This window comes from Limulus polyphemus, unplaced genomic scaffold (genome assembly GCF_000517525.1).
Source record: "Limulus polyphemus unplaced genomic scaffold, Limulus_polyphemus-2.1.2 Scaffold303, whole genome shotgun sequence".
Lineage (NCBI taxonomy): Eukaryota > Metazoa > Arthropoda > Merostomata > Xiphosura > Limulidae > Limulus > Limulus polyphemus.
In genome coordinates this window covers 216,909-231,324 of record NW_013665913.1, presented here as the reverse complement: position 1 = coordinate 231,324, position 14,416 = coordinate 216,909, and the positions used below count along the sequence as shown (strand labels likewise).

Here is a 14,416-nt window from a genome sequence, read left to right as displayed (position 1 = left end):
TTCCGGATATATCCGGAAGACTTTCATCTCTGTTTAAATGAAACTTTCTGATCAACATTAATAACAAATTGAAATCTTAAAATGAAAGGAAGTATTTTAATGTTTTCTCTGAACAAAATCTTGAAAATTTCACACAAAAAAAGCATTACAGTAGAACTAAATCAAATTATATGAATTTTTTAAAGCCAAAACTTGTTATTATTTAAAAGGTTCTAAGCTTCATGTAATATGATTAAATACTTCCACTGTGATAAGGAAAACATCAAGAATATCAGAGACACCTTGTTCTGCAAAAAGTTCATATAAGCTTGAGATTCATTTGAAATTAGAATGTGTTTAATTACAATTGAAGTATATTTAAATGAAGAAATACGTGTCTTCGATGTATGAGCAAACAGGTTCACTTTGTAAGTCCTGAGACTGTGATATGTTAGATCTTCAAGAAAGAATGGACCGAAGAAAATGTCCGTCATGAATCCACACCATGCAGTTGTTGAAGTGTTGCATAGGATGTTTTAAAGCCATACAATCATGTAAGGCAAAGTAAATAGTATATAAGTGCCAGCACACTGATTTTCATAGGGAAGCATTCACAATGTTTCATGAACAGACACTATACTTGAACTGTAGGTGTCTGCTAATACATGTGTAACATTGGCAGTTCCCACAAAAGTTTTAGATTGTAAAGCACTTATCACACATGTAAACCCATTTTCTTCTATCTCTGGAACAGTCTTTGCCTATTTTAATCAACTCTGTCATTACCAAAGAGCAGTCACCTGTAAAGTTTCACTATCTTCACTCCTTGTACTCTGGTCAGATTCGTGTGCATTCTTTTCTATACAATAATTACAGCAGTTTGTGTTTCTCCCCCGACATATTCTGTTTAATGTGAAAATTGTGTATAGATAGTTCCCCCCTATAATGAGATTTGCTAAGAGTTGCTTTTTATTTATCATACCAATGTAATAACACCATCCTACATCTTGTAGTCAATGTGCTTAGTTCTCTGAAACAATTCAAATATGGTATTTATTAAAATAGTATAATTGTGTTTATTAATAAAAGTTTAGAACATTACAAATAAATAAAAGTACAAAGAAATGTCTTCAAATGTAACTTCTGCATTGTTATACAGACACAGCTGAAAGGTCAGTATAATAAAAATATGTATGTATAATGTTATGGGATTTCGGGTATTTATTCTATACATTTTTGTTATAATTTGTAGTAACTTAGAATGAAAAAGACATAATTTTTATTCCTTTTCTAATTTTTTATGGTTGTTATGAGATCAGACAATTCAACTGAACCTGTATGGGAATTTGTTAGTAAAAATAACAGATAAAATATAAAGTTTTTTTTATTAAGAAACATTTAACTATCTGAACATTATAAATATTGTGAAATTTGAAAATTTTCTGATGCATAAAGTATTTTTAATCTTAAAATGAAAATTACATTACTTGTTACGTAGGCAACATGCAAAAAGAAAAAAGGCATGAGAAAAACATTAATTAACAAACCTTAAGACTTAATAAAAAAAGGAAATTATATTTTGCATATAAAAGCCTTGTAATGTTTACTGATAATCTGCCAAATTTTGTGAACATATGCTTACTAATTTAAAAGCTATAGTATGAAAACTATAACAAGCACAAAATGGTTACGAGGTCAGTTCTAGAGGCTGAGCCCATACTGAAAGAGTTAAATGAAACATTCATTTTAATTCTTTTGAAGGATTTATCAAATTCAATCATTATTTAAGATTGTGATAAAACTACCCATTATCTGAGTTAAGTATATCAAGCCTGAAAAACTTATTTTCCAATACTACATTCATTATATTTCTATAGTTAAATTTTCATTGTCATTAATATATATTCATTGTTTAAGATGGTAAAGATAAAAGTGTTAATTTACCTAATGACTGCTGATTTGCCATATAGGGTACAGTCTGGCTTTGGCAGTTGAATATGAGGAGGAAGCAAACTTTTTTTTTTTTCAAAATCTTGTTTAAAATTCATATAGATGTAACTTCTGTAGTTTCTTATATTTCTAGTTTTGATTTTCTATTTTTTTCAAAAATTTCTTATATCTCTATCAACAAAAGTTACTTGATGTCTTGATATTGAATCTGAAACTTGAGTAGTCAAAATATAAAAACCAGCACTAGCAACTTTTAATGCAGTCTGTAGATAAAAATGTGATATTTTCTGCTCTGTATTCTAGTCTTAATTGTTTTAAAACATTAAAATCCACCATGAATAAGATGACTGTGTTTACTCAACTTCTTAATTTTGAAAAATAAATCTGAAATGTTTTGTTGCAATAAACACTGATTAATAGCCATTTAGTGAACATCTCTGTTAAAACTGATGCAAACATTATTTGAAAATTTTGTGTCTCAGTGACATTTCTTTGTGTCCAGCTAATCACACTTCATAAAACTAGGATTGAAACACTTTGTTAGAGATGTTCTTGTCACTTACCAGTTCAAGAAGTGTTCTCCAGCTGTCGATGTAGTGTAATCTTAAGGGAGAGCAGTGGTAACTACAAACCTATTGTAGAACTAAACTGGGATTTGGAGGATGGTTTTACATCAAGCACTAGCTTAGTACTGAATTAGCAAAAATTATATGCCACACACACAATTAGCAATTGTTGATATAGATTTTAACAATGGCTAGTTAAACGTAGGTCACATAAAAATAATAATAAGGAAAGATGTGATACCTCTAATTTTTTAAGATGTTTAAGAAGAGTTAAAACTAATATTTAGTAAGGTGCAAGAAAGATGTTCCTATAAGTTTTGGCATATTCACTGAAAGCCGTGATGAGCAAGATATGTTGTGTTATTTGAACAGTGCACTGAAATGTTGTAGTTTTCTGAAATTGAAAAATTATGATGTCATAATTTTCATATCACTCATAAATCATAAATTTGAAATAGTAAAAGTATGTTAAAAGTTGCTACTGAAGTTTATCTGTTGTAGAGTTTAGAAAAAAAATGAGTTGTTCAAAACTTAGTCACCATCTTTCTTTGGTTATAATACATGAAGTTCTTGTTCAAACTATTTGTATGATGTATTCATATATGAAATTTTTATTTCAATGGTAAAATGTTAAAGATTATCAATTTTGTTTATTTCACCACATTTTTCTGTTCTAAAAAGGGTCAGACTCCATTAAATTTTGGGCTATGATCCTTAAACTTTCATCTCATGATGACTTGTAAAAAACAGTCCAACCAAGATTGAGAGCTTTTACCAAGAAAGAGTATTTTTAAAATATTTCTGGTGTTAGGGTATTTTATTGTACTTTTTAAAATTATCAGTGTCAAATTTTTATATATATATATATATATATATATATCTATTTTAGCTTATGTTATTCCACTAAATTGATAATGACTATGAATGTTTTAGAGCCTTCTCAGGTATGTTTATACTGTTACTATCTTGTATGCCTACAGACTTCAAAATAAATGGAAGGAACTAGAGTGGACAGAAGATCAGATCACTGAAGCCAAGGCCAAACTAACTGATGCAGTGAAGAAGGTTGCTCCTAAGTTAAATGATTGTCAATTTTTTTTAGGTAAGTTTGGAATTTCATGTAAATCACAAATATTATTTTAAAGCACTAAATGACTTTCTGGAAATAGTGTATACATAAACAGCATATCATCTGATGAAAGAAAACTTATGTAAGATAGAAGAAATTTCTTTGTGTATAAGTAAATGTAATGACTTGCTGAATGTGTAGTTAGTGAAAATTATTCCCAGTACTAATAGAAAAAAAATATATATAAGCATGTGTTGATAGTGCAATAAATATTACTGAGGTTTTTAGTTTTTTTCATATTGAAAAGAAATTATAAAGTAGAAGATCATAAAAGTAAAATCAAATAATTTATGATGTACAGTCCATGCCAAATCCTGGGCATGGTTGCTGTGGTACTACAAGAAAGTGACAGTGTCTTGGAATTTTTTGTTCAAAAAAATGGTCTACCTTTTATATTAAGTAATATAAGTGATATAATTAAATGTAACAGAAAAAATTGGTACAGCATTTAATATTTAGTAGATATCTGAAAATAAAGGAAGCTGAAATTAATTAAATTCTGCAGAGACTTATGTTTCTATTTGATCACCAGATGATAAACTTATAACTCAAAATACTTTAGACTGTCAGTAGCCGACGTGACTGATTCTGAAAATTTGCATGGTTTTACATAAATTACAGCAGTGTTTGTGTAAAATCCATAACTTGCCCAAAAAACAAAAGTGGGTCATAAATGTTTTTGTGACAAAAAAGGTTGGCTAATGAAGTAGTAACTAATGTAATGTTATAGTTCTGTTGACTGATTAATTCTCCAAGATTTGATTCATTGACAAGAACTTACTTTTTAAATAATTAGTACTTAATTTTTCAGTGAATGTAGAAACTGTCATTATCATGGCTTTTCAAATTATTTTGTTTGGGCTTAGATGATATTTGAGTGTCAAGATATGTGTTGTGTGTGTATATAGATAGATATACCTAGTCTCATGTCTGATTCATACTCTTATCATTTCTGATCTGTCAAATGTACCTATGGTACAAAGTAACTGATTTGTATTACTTTTTCACTATTTGTTAAGTATTGAGTTAAAAAAAAGACTACCTTTAAATGTGGTTGAAATGTTATCTTAAATACTTTTGTTAATAAAACAAAAAGCAGAAAATAAAATTAACCCACAATGATTAGATAAAATTAACATCTTTAGAATAATAGGTTTGTTTCTGTATGTTTTGTTCCATTCATTACAATAGTACTGTATATTTTTGTTAATTAAATTGCAGTATATTACAAGCAATAAATGCAAATGACTAGTAATTTTTATACAATTAACGTGCAAGATTGTATTTGAATAATGGTATATTGCAAAAAAACTATTAGCTGATTCAAATAAAGTGTAATGAGTGAGTGCTTCTTGGCTTCCTTCAGAAAAATTAAATAAGATTTAATTTATTTTTTTTAGGTGAGAGCATGAATCCTGATGGAATGGTTGCTCTCTGTGAATATCGTGATGATAAACCAGTAATGATGTTCTTTAAGCATGGATTGGAAGAAGAAAAAGTGGTACGTTTTCAGTTTTTTGTAAAGATACTGCAAATCTGTGTTATGTTCTACTGATACAATATGGTGATTTGTTACAAAATCTTCAATAATCTAAAAGTATATTTAAGGTACAGGTATATGGTTCAAGACATGGCTGTTTTTAAATTTTCAACTAATCATATCATTAAATATTCTCTGAAATTTTACCAGTTTTGTTCTGTATGCTAAATTAACTCTTATTTCATTATTACATTTAAGTTGTACCTAGAGTGAAGATACACCATTTATATAGTACTTAGTGTACAAAATTTCAAAATCTTTCTCACTGTTAGTTGTGTAAGATAAATGAAGAATTTGAGTATATGTAGTAAGTAGCGTGGATTAATCTGAAATAACCATCTCCAGACTGGCAGGGTGATGATGTTAGGTATTTGGTTTCTTCTCATACTGAAAATACTTACTGCATGAAATCTAGTACATGCTCTCTACATAATATCTAGTGAGTGCTTGAAAAAATCTTATCTGGTTTTCTATTTGTTAATATTCTTTGATGTAAAGTTAAAGAAATTTCTTTCTAGCTTACCATAACCATTAACTTTAAATATCCTTACCTGATGTTTTCTCATGAATATTCTTGTAGTTTTAAAACAAAGCACAAAAAAATTGTTGCAAGAAACCATAAAAAGTTCCTAGGTTTGTGGCTTGATTCTTAAGCCTTGTATACTTGGTATTACAATACACTAGTCACTTTCTCAGAAACCAGACATTACTGCTTTACCCCACTTTATTTACTTTACATTTAGATAGACAAGAATCTTTTCCATCTAATAATTTTTAGCTGTTCTATCTTGCTTTAATGCCAAAATTTATCATTGTTCAACTTCCTTGCTGTGGTATCAAGAAGCCTCTTAATAAAGGGTTCTTGAAATAGTCATGGAAAGAAAAGGAAAATTATGAGAAGTAAAAACTGTGATAAGAATTTGTAAGTGATACTAGGGTCTGAGTAAATATAAACCTATACTCTAACTGTATTCTACATGTGCAAAGTTATTCAACAAAAACTGCTAAATTTTGACCAAACTGTTTGAGCATGGCTATGCAAAAAGTCATGGGAGCTATTAATCTAAAATTTTTATTACAGCTTCAACTGAGAGTAAAAGTGGACTGTCTACAGTTTTTTGTCATTCAGATTAAAGATGACTGATTTAGAGCAGCAAAACTATAAGGTGAAAGCATGTGCAGATACTTAAGTATTGGTTAGGCCAAGCATACTAGATTAGCAGTTTCTAGCTCAAGTTTTTCAAAAAAATCACACAAGTGGATGGTTATTATTGATTATTCATTGCCAACTTTAAGCATAAATTTGCTAAACTTTATGAAATTATCCTAATTAAAGAGCATTTAGCATCATGTGATATTAGCTTAAGCAGTTAGTGTAAATAATGATGCTAGATACAACTGTACTGTGTGCTTGTAGGTGATTACAAGAAACTGTTAACCTGGATTTCACGGCATTAGTACAAAGGAAGTTTTGACACTGTTTTTAGAGAGGAAGAACTACCACCATATATTTTAATAAAGAATTTGGTTGGTTCTGTAAAGTATAGGTCTGTTCCAAATAATAGGGTTGCGATCTTAAAGCTAATGTTGGTTACTATTGGGTGTCGCTTTCTTACTTGCTGTGGTTTGTTGGTGTGTATTGACAAAAAGTCATGATACCTAATCAAAAACATCTTGGGTGTGAAGGAAAGGTACTTCCAAAAAAAAAGGATTGAGCATGCAACTAAAAGGAATGAAATCAAAATTGGTGGCCAAACTGGTAGCATTGATAAGAATTTTACAGCAAATATTCATTATTCAGCTAGGCCACATATTTTATTTCACCCACTGTCATACCCCAATTTGAACAAAAAATATAGCCTGGCTAACTAATGAATGAATATTTGCTGTAAAAGTCTTACACTGCTACAAGTGTAGAAACAGTTTGGCTGCCAATTTTGATTTCATTCCTTTAAGTCGCATGTTCAATCCTTTTTTGACAGTACTGTTTTTTTTTCACACCTAAGATGTTTTTGATTAGATTGTTTACAGACAATATCCCTTTGAGCTGTGCAGAAATCAAAACTCAAACATTTTTCTTTGCACATTTTACTAAATATTGCAAAGTTACAAAATATAAATTCTTACAAATTTTTGATTAAAGAAATAATTAGAGAAATACAGTAATTGCTTATTTACTTAAATTATGAAATTTATTATATACTACCCAAGAGTACCCATTAATTAAGCAAAAACGTGTATAAAGGACAATGTTTGATAAGGTCTGTTTTGCTTTTTTGATTAAATCCCTGATGACCTCATTAGATAATAATTTTTATCCTGGAAGGTAATCATGGACTGATTTAACTGATTAAGCACTTGTTTTTAAATCAAAGCTAACAATGGTATTAAAGTGAAAATGTGCCCTATTTCATGGGCTTTTTTGTTCCACTTCTCAGTCAAATATTCTAAAACAAAATAACTTATGTATACTGTCAGACAATTTTCAGTGACCACACAAAAATTACAGTGATCTAACCAGCTAAATATGGGTAATGGATGCTAACACACACACACACACACACACACACACACACACTAGATCATCTTTATAGTAAGAAGAGAGCTTCTTATCAGTTTTAATGGGATTATTGGAAAGACAAATTACAGAAGGAAAGCAAAAAGTACTAATAATGATAAGATACGAATAATATAGTACAATATTCATCTGAGGGATAGAAACTGTTCAGTCTGCATTTAAGTGTTTTATTCAGTAATAGTTGCAATAAAAACTGCATGAATCCTCAGACAAGTTTTTGGTTCTAAACTTTTCTTATTCAAAACAATTTGACTGACCTCGTAAAAACTATAAAAAATTAGGAAATAAATATAAATTATGCTTTTTTTATTCTAAAGTACTACATACAAATTATAACACAAATGTATTGAATGTTACATATTGAGAATTTATAATAGTCTGAAGCCAATATTTTATTTTATTTTATGCTTTTGCCAACAAGATTGACACACATCGTCTCCGTATATATATATAATACAACAGTACAATTTACAACAACAATTATTATGAATAGTTACCACAAACAAAGTTTTATAAAACAAAAATTTCACTAACTTACAAACACAAAATCTTCTGTCTAGTTCAGAGTTTCCTTGATATCCAGCGAGTTAACTTGAAGTCGATGTACGTACAATTGCCGAGAAGCTAGCTAGCTTTGTCAGAAACTGAATTGTTGGACCGTTGAAATAAGATAATATTTTCATAAAAACCAATAATATCCAATGAGAATTCAGTGATACTTTCAAAAAGATACTAACGTCCAATGAGAATCCACTGACGTTCAAAATTTATAAATGTTCCTGGTGAATTGTCGTATATGTTCCACTTGATAAGGGTTAGCAAACTCACGGTTTATAGCGTACATCGTTATGACAGGATCCTAGCAGATTTATAAGCCCTCTCTTTTTGGCATGTCGTTTTGCCTGTAGGTGCGAGAACAATACTGAACTATATTTAACCAGTTACAGAAAGGGATATATTGTCGATTCTTGCATTCATGAATATTTTACAATCTTGGAGAATTGGCAGGAGTTTCGCCATACGTAACTAACGCTGTATGCTAGGTATGTTTTGAAATACAAACTCAATCCAACAAACGTTGACTTTAAAATAAATATATATAACAAATTCATTACATGCAATACATATCCAACACTATAAGTTACGCATATTTCCAAATACAAACTTAATCTAAACAATGTTCATATTAAAAATAAATACATGACGACAAATTTGTTACAAGAATAAATAGCTGAAATCTCGTAACATTATTATTTTTATTATATTGACCTTCCAACTGTGTCTGGCTAACAATGCAAAAGTTACAATGATGTGGCGCACGTGGACTCATGTTACTGTATCCAATAATATAAAAATGGCATGTCTTGACTGTTTTAGTGGACTGGTATTTTGTAAAATAATCACATTTCAATTATTATACATAATATATGTATACATTATTACTATTTACAAATAAGTTCCTAAACTTATTTTTCTTAAAACATAGAATGGTAAATAAAGAAATAAACCAAACAATTATCTCTTTTAGTTACGACCTTTGTACTCGGTTCTGCATTACATAGGTTGCTAATCCTTATAAAATTTTGCACGTGGGGGATATGACAAAATAATTTTTGTATGTTTTATATATTTATATAGTTAAGTAACCAAAAAATCATAAATTACTATATCAATACCATAGAATTCCACTATAATTTATGAACTTTAGTAACTAAGCTGTATTTGGGTCTAAAAAAATATGGAATATCGAGCAGACTAAAGACACAACCTACCTCCTTGAAAATGGCTGAGAAAGCCACTAAGGAGACATTCTGAGCTTTTGATTGGTTATTCACATGTCATATACACAATTAAGTGCATATTAGGGACCATTTCCAAAAATGGAAAGAGATTAGCTGAGCCAGTGTGTTTGAATCAGTACCTGAGCGATATATCAGCAAATAGAAAAGATAAGAGGTTCTTATTTGATATTCTTGCATCTTAATATCAGTAATTTGAGTTCTTAATTAGCACAAATCTATAGACTTTGTATTTTGACATCACAAACATCTAATTTGAACCAGTGCTGCATTCAACATAACACTTGATACAAAAATTGGTGTTCAAGTATTTTTTTTAATATTTACTTTTAAATTAAATAATGTATAATACTAAAATTTGAATATAATTACAGTTTGATACCAAACTTATTGACATAAATTCATAAAATAGTAGTTCAATAAAATTTTGAATGCAAGTCAACAAACACAATGATGTAGTTATTGATCTGTGACCTGTAGCCATAGAGTTAATGTGTGGTTTGCTAAAAATTCACAAGTTAGATATTTCTACTGTGCCAGAACTTCAGACTTGGTTGGTATGATTCACAATACTACTGTTACTGGACAACTTGTGACTGCCTGTATGTTTTTAGGCTTTAAATATGTTTCCCTCCATTTCGACTAACTCTACACTGAGTTGGGTCATTTCATATGGACATGTTAATGAATAACACCATTGTTTTGGCTCATGCATTACTTAATTTTAAGTCTCACAGCAGTTGGAGTTTTTCATGCTACAACATCTCTTGATTTACCGTAGCCAAACAGAAAAATTTGACACATTTTTGTATTTTATGCAAAGATGACAATTTTTAATAATTCATCTTGGAGCAATAAACAATAATTTTGTATTTGATGATGGCAGTTATAAACACTAATATACTACATGTTGCTACTAGGCAATACCAACAATGTACAAGCAAAGTATCTAAATGTTTTAAGATATATCGCTCTATTGTGGGCATGGACCATTTTATTAGTATCAATACTTACATAAAACCTTTCAAAAATTAATCAGAAATAGCTTTGGTTTGATTGACCTTGACATTAGTTGTATAATAAAGTGAACATACTGGTCTATATTTTTATTTATGCCTAATAATAGTCTTTGCTGTACAATGAAATTTCACTCTTACAGTGTAACTGTTGCACTTTATATTTTTTTTCTTAGTGGTCAGACTTCAGCAGCTTAGCTAAACTATTGTCATTGCTTTCTCTTCAGTTTCAAATATTAAGCTTTACTAAGATGTAATTCTACTTTATTTGATATTAAATATAGTTATGCATTAGCAGGCTGCTTGAATTGCCACATGATACCACAGTTACTATCACTTAACCATAAGTTATTAGTGGCAAAATTTTGTTGTTAGAAATGATCTTTTCTTGAAAAATTATTTTAAGCCAGGTTTATACTCTACAGGGTTGGCAAAAAGTCTGGGTGCTCCACCCTCAAATGAAGATAGTGTACATAAAGGAAATAGTTTATTGCATATTGACACAGACTAAGAAAAAGTTCAATTAATAATCCAACATGTCTGTCTGTTGGCCTTCATTTTCATGGCATAGGATGATACATCTCCATGTGCAATGTGCACCCATACACTTGCAACTAAGTGTTCTTTTATTGGATAGTTACTTGAATCTACAATGTTCACCCTTACTAAAGTTGTTAACATATGAGCTTTAAATTGGGGGGTGTCCAGACATTTTGCCCACCCTGTACTTCCATTCAGTGTTTATTTTCTGAATAATAGCTTGTAAGTGAGTTTAGAATTTTATTATATTGTAAGGTTTGAGGCATAGTTAGATTAAAATTTGTATCTAATTAGGAAAGAAAGTCAGTTGTTGGTTGAGAAAAAAAAGGTATTGAAAAAGAATAATGATGAAAAGGGGAAAGCAGTAACTCCATCTATGATCTACTGTTTTTTTATTAATAAAATTGAATTGAATCATTTTTAGAGTTTAATGTAACTTGTTATTTTCAATTTTGAAATGCCTTGTTACAGTGGTTACATTGCAGCTCCATGATTTTCACTATTGGTAAATATGGATGAAAGGTTTTTGTATTTGCAGTATTATGCTAAATTAATAGGACTGCTGAAAAAGAAAACTTTAATATAATACTGATATTTTCTGGTATGATGGTATACAGATATCAAAAAAAAAATATTGACTTATGATCACAATTATCTCTCTTACAGTGATGAAGTTCTTCTTAGCTTGGACAAGCCAAAACTATTTGCAGTCTAACACCCAGTTACACCATAAGACTGATCTATCTCGCAGTTCCAATGGCCGATATTAACTTCCATCAGTGATTTGTTATCAAATTTTTAAATAATTTTAAGCATTAATGAATCAGGTTTAAAAAAGCATGTGAATTATGATGACATATGTTTTGACTTGTGCCCATATGTAATAAAGCTTATAGTAAAACTGTGTTTTTGTTTTATTTTATAGACATGTAATATGAATTTTCAGTTATGAAAATGCGATAAAATAAAAAATGGCATTACCTGCATTTTCAGTTATATAAATTAATTATATAAAAGTATTGATAAATTTAACTGCTGCATCAACATTAAGTAATTACACTTTATTAATGTTTAAATTTCCTGATAGGCTTCAAAATTTATATACAAGTTATTCTGTGTGTTGGTTTATTAACGCTATTACGGTTAGACTAGTTCATTTTTCTTCGCCAAAATGTGAATTTTAGTAACTAAATAACCAGTTAGCCAAATAATAATTTATAGTTGACTTTGATGATATTTTAATTACTACTGGTGAGTAAAGGACTATTACACCAAAACCAAACAAAACACACGTCCTTCATGAAAATAAATTATCTGTTGCTGTGCAATTAAAATTACCTTCGCTTCTACCATCTTGTGTATAATGTTTTACCACTAATAAGCAATTAGTAAAATTAATTTCACAGTACTCTTTTTACGTGTTATTCAAAAATGTCATTGATCTAGGTAATTTATTTCAAAACATTAAAGTGTGGTAGTAATGGCTATCGTAAATGGTAGCAGTTATGTAGCTTCTATAATATTCAAAATTTGTGTTGTATTTCTAGACTAGTCTGTTACAGTTCAGCCTTGACTACTGCAAACCTGTACCATGAGAATGTAAAATTTGTTAAGAGAACAATCGATGGATTATCTATGTGTTCTTAAGGTATTATTTGACAGAAAATTACCTTCAAGTAATACTAGCCTATATTATCTCTTGAGAATACAGTGGCCATTTTGCAATCTTGTGTCAAAGGAGCTTTATTTCTTTCTCTTGCTGGATATGCCCGTGTTTTTAATAGTGATATTTAGGGTCGGTGTTGTCATTATATAATTGTTTTCTACAGTAAAGCCCATTCAAAAAAATAAAATAAATAGTATTTATTTCAAATTCTACAGTCTTTATTTTGTGCCACGTAACTTCATTGTCATTTCCTACGCTAAAAATTATTCGGGCTTCAATCTTCAAATACCAGTGACTCGTGATCAGCTAACTCTTAGCATTCATTTGGTTATTGCTGTTGTGGCGTACATGTAACTATTTACGAATATCAAAAGTGTATCAGAATTTCAGCGATTTGCAGTTTAACAAAGTGAAAATGCTTGTGATGGAGTCTTCAAACGCTTCATGGATGGGTCAAAGAAACTTGACTTCTGGAAGACTTGCTTCTATTTATTACAATTCAATAAGTTTCTAGTGACTTTTAGATTGCAAAAACGATAAATGGTGGACTATAAAAGGTTGTCTACGTCTATAACAAGTGGGACTTTTCTACGACAAACTAATAATTGCTTTCTGTGTGCGCAAACACTTTAAAACTTTGAAAGAATGTGATGTTAAAAACCAGGTTTAGATACCTGTGGTGGTTGTCACATGTTTACCCTGCCACCCGTTGAGTCATTATAATGTGACGAACAATCTACTACTCGATGGTAAAGAGTGAGTGGTGTTGACTAGCTGCCTTCCTTCTACAGAGTTATCAACACTCGCGCTTCTTGGCTTATTCTCACACGCATTGGTAATAAAATATCATGTTTTGGTCAAATTAGTAGGTTTCTATAACGTATTGCGATTGTTTGACCAGCTTAATCAATGCCAAAGTCAGCATCACATTGATCCAGGAAATGCGCCATTTTATTTTATTGAATAAAATATTTTCTGGAAAAGTATTCCTTAGAAGGCGACTGCTGTCGGCGCTCAAAGCACTTGACAGCACGCTGGAATTTTACTTTTAAAAGTCTCGCTCAGATATCTAAAAAGTTGGTAGCTCTGTCTCTAGTACATCACTTCAAAACTAAAGAGGGCGATCGCAGGTAACCCTCGAGAAGCTTTGCGAGAAATTCAACAAAAGCGGAAAACCCCGCCCCACCACCATATACACATTTGTGATTGTAGCCCGACTACTATTATTTTACCGCACCCTACACCTATCATCCGGATACTTCTTTTTTTTTAATATACAAAAAATTCAGACAGTGAAGAAAGGTATTTTTCTAAACAGGCCTACTAAAATACTATAATTTGTCTGCCTGACACTATAGCAAAGAAATAAACATGAGCCTAATTTAGCATACATTTGGACAACTAAGTTGATTCAGATTAACTATATTATTATCAAAATAACAGGAAATTAAGGAGAATATTGAGCTTTAGGTAAAAAATAAATTTCTTAGAACTTAGCTTTCAATCGGCTTTACTTCCACTACTCTCACTTAAAAATTAAACAAATGCAGCATTCGACTGCCTAAGAAAAAATAAGACATAAAACAATAATATTATGCAAAATATTACCATGAAAAAAAAAAATGTTTACCAAACTTGTCAGTTTTCTTGCAT

The 14,416-nt window shown here is 30.1% G+C and overlaps 1 protein-coding gene across 1 annotated transcript in view; it reads left to right on the top strand.

Annotated features, from left to right (window-relative positions):
- LOC106457211 (translationally-controlled tumor protein homolog) overlaps positions 1-12,003 on the top strand; it is a 22,278-nt gene extending 10,275 nt beyond the window's left edge. Inside the window, exons 4-6 of the mRNA XM_013916604.2 lie at positions 3,476-3,597; positions 5,025-5,125; positions 11,764-12,003. Of these exons, the coding sequence (XP_013772058.1) occupies positions 3,476-3,597; positions 5,025-5,125; positions 11,764-11,766 (226 nt within the window). The 3' untranslated portion in view covers positions 11,767-12,003. The remainder of the gene's footprint in view (positions 1-3,475; positions 3,598-5,024; positions 5,126-11,763) is intronic.
- The last annotated feature ends 2,413 nt before the right edge of the window (positions 12,004-14,416 follow it).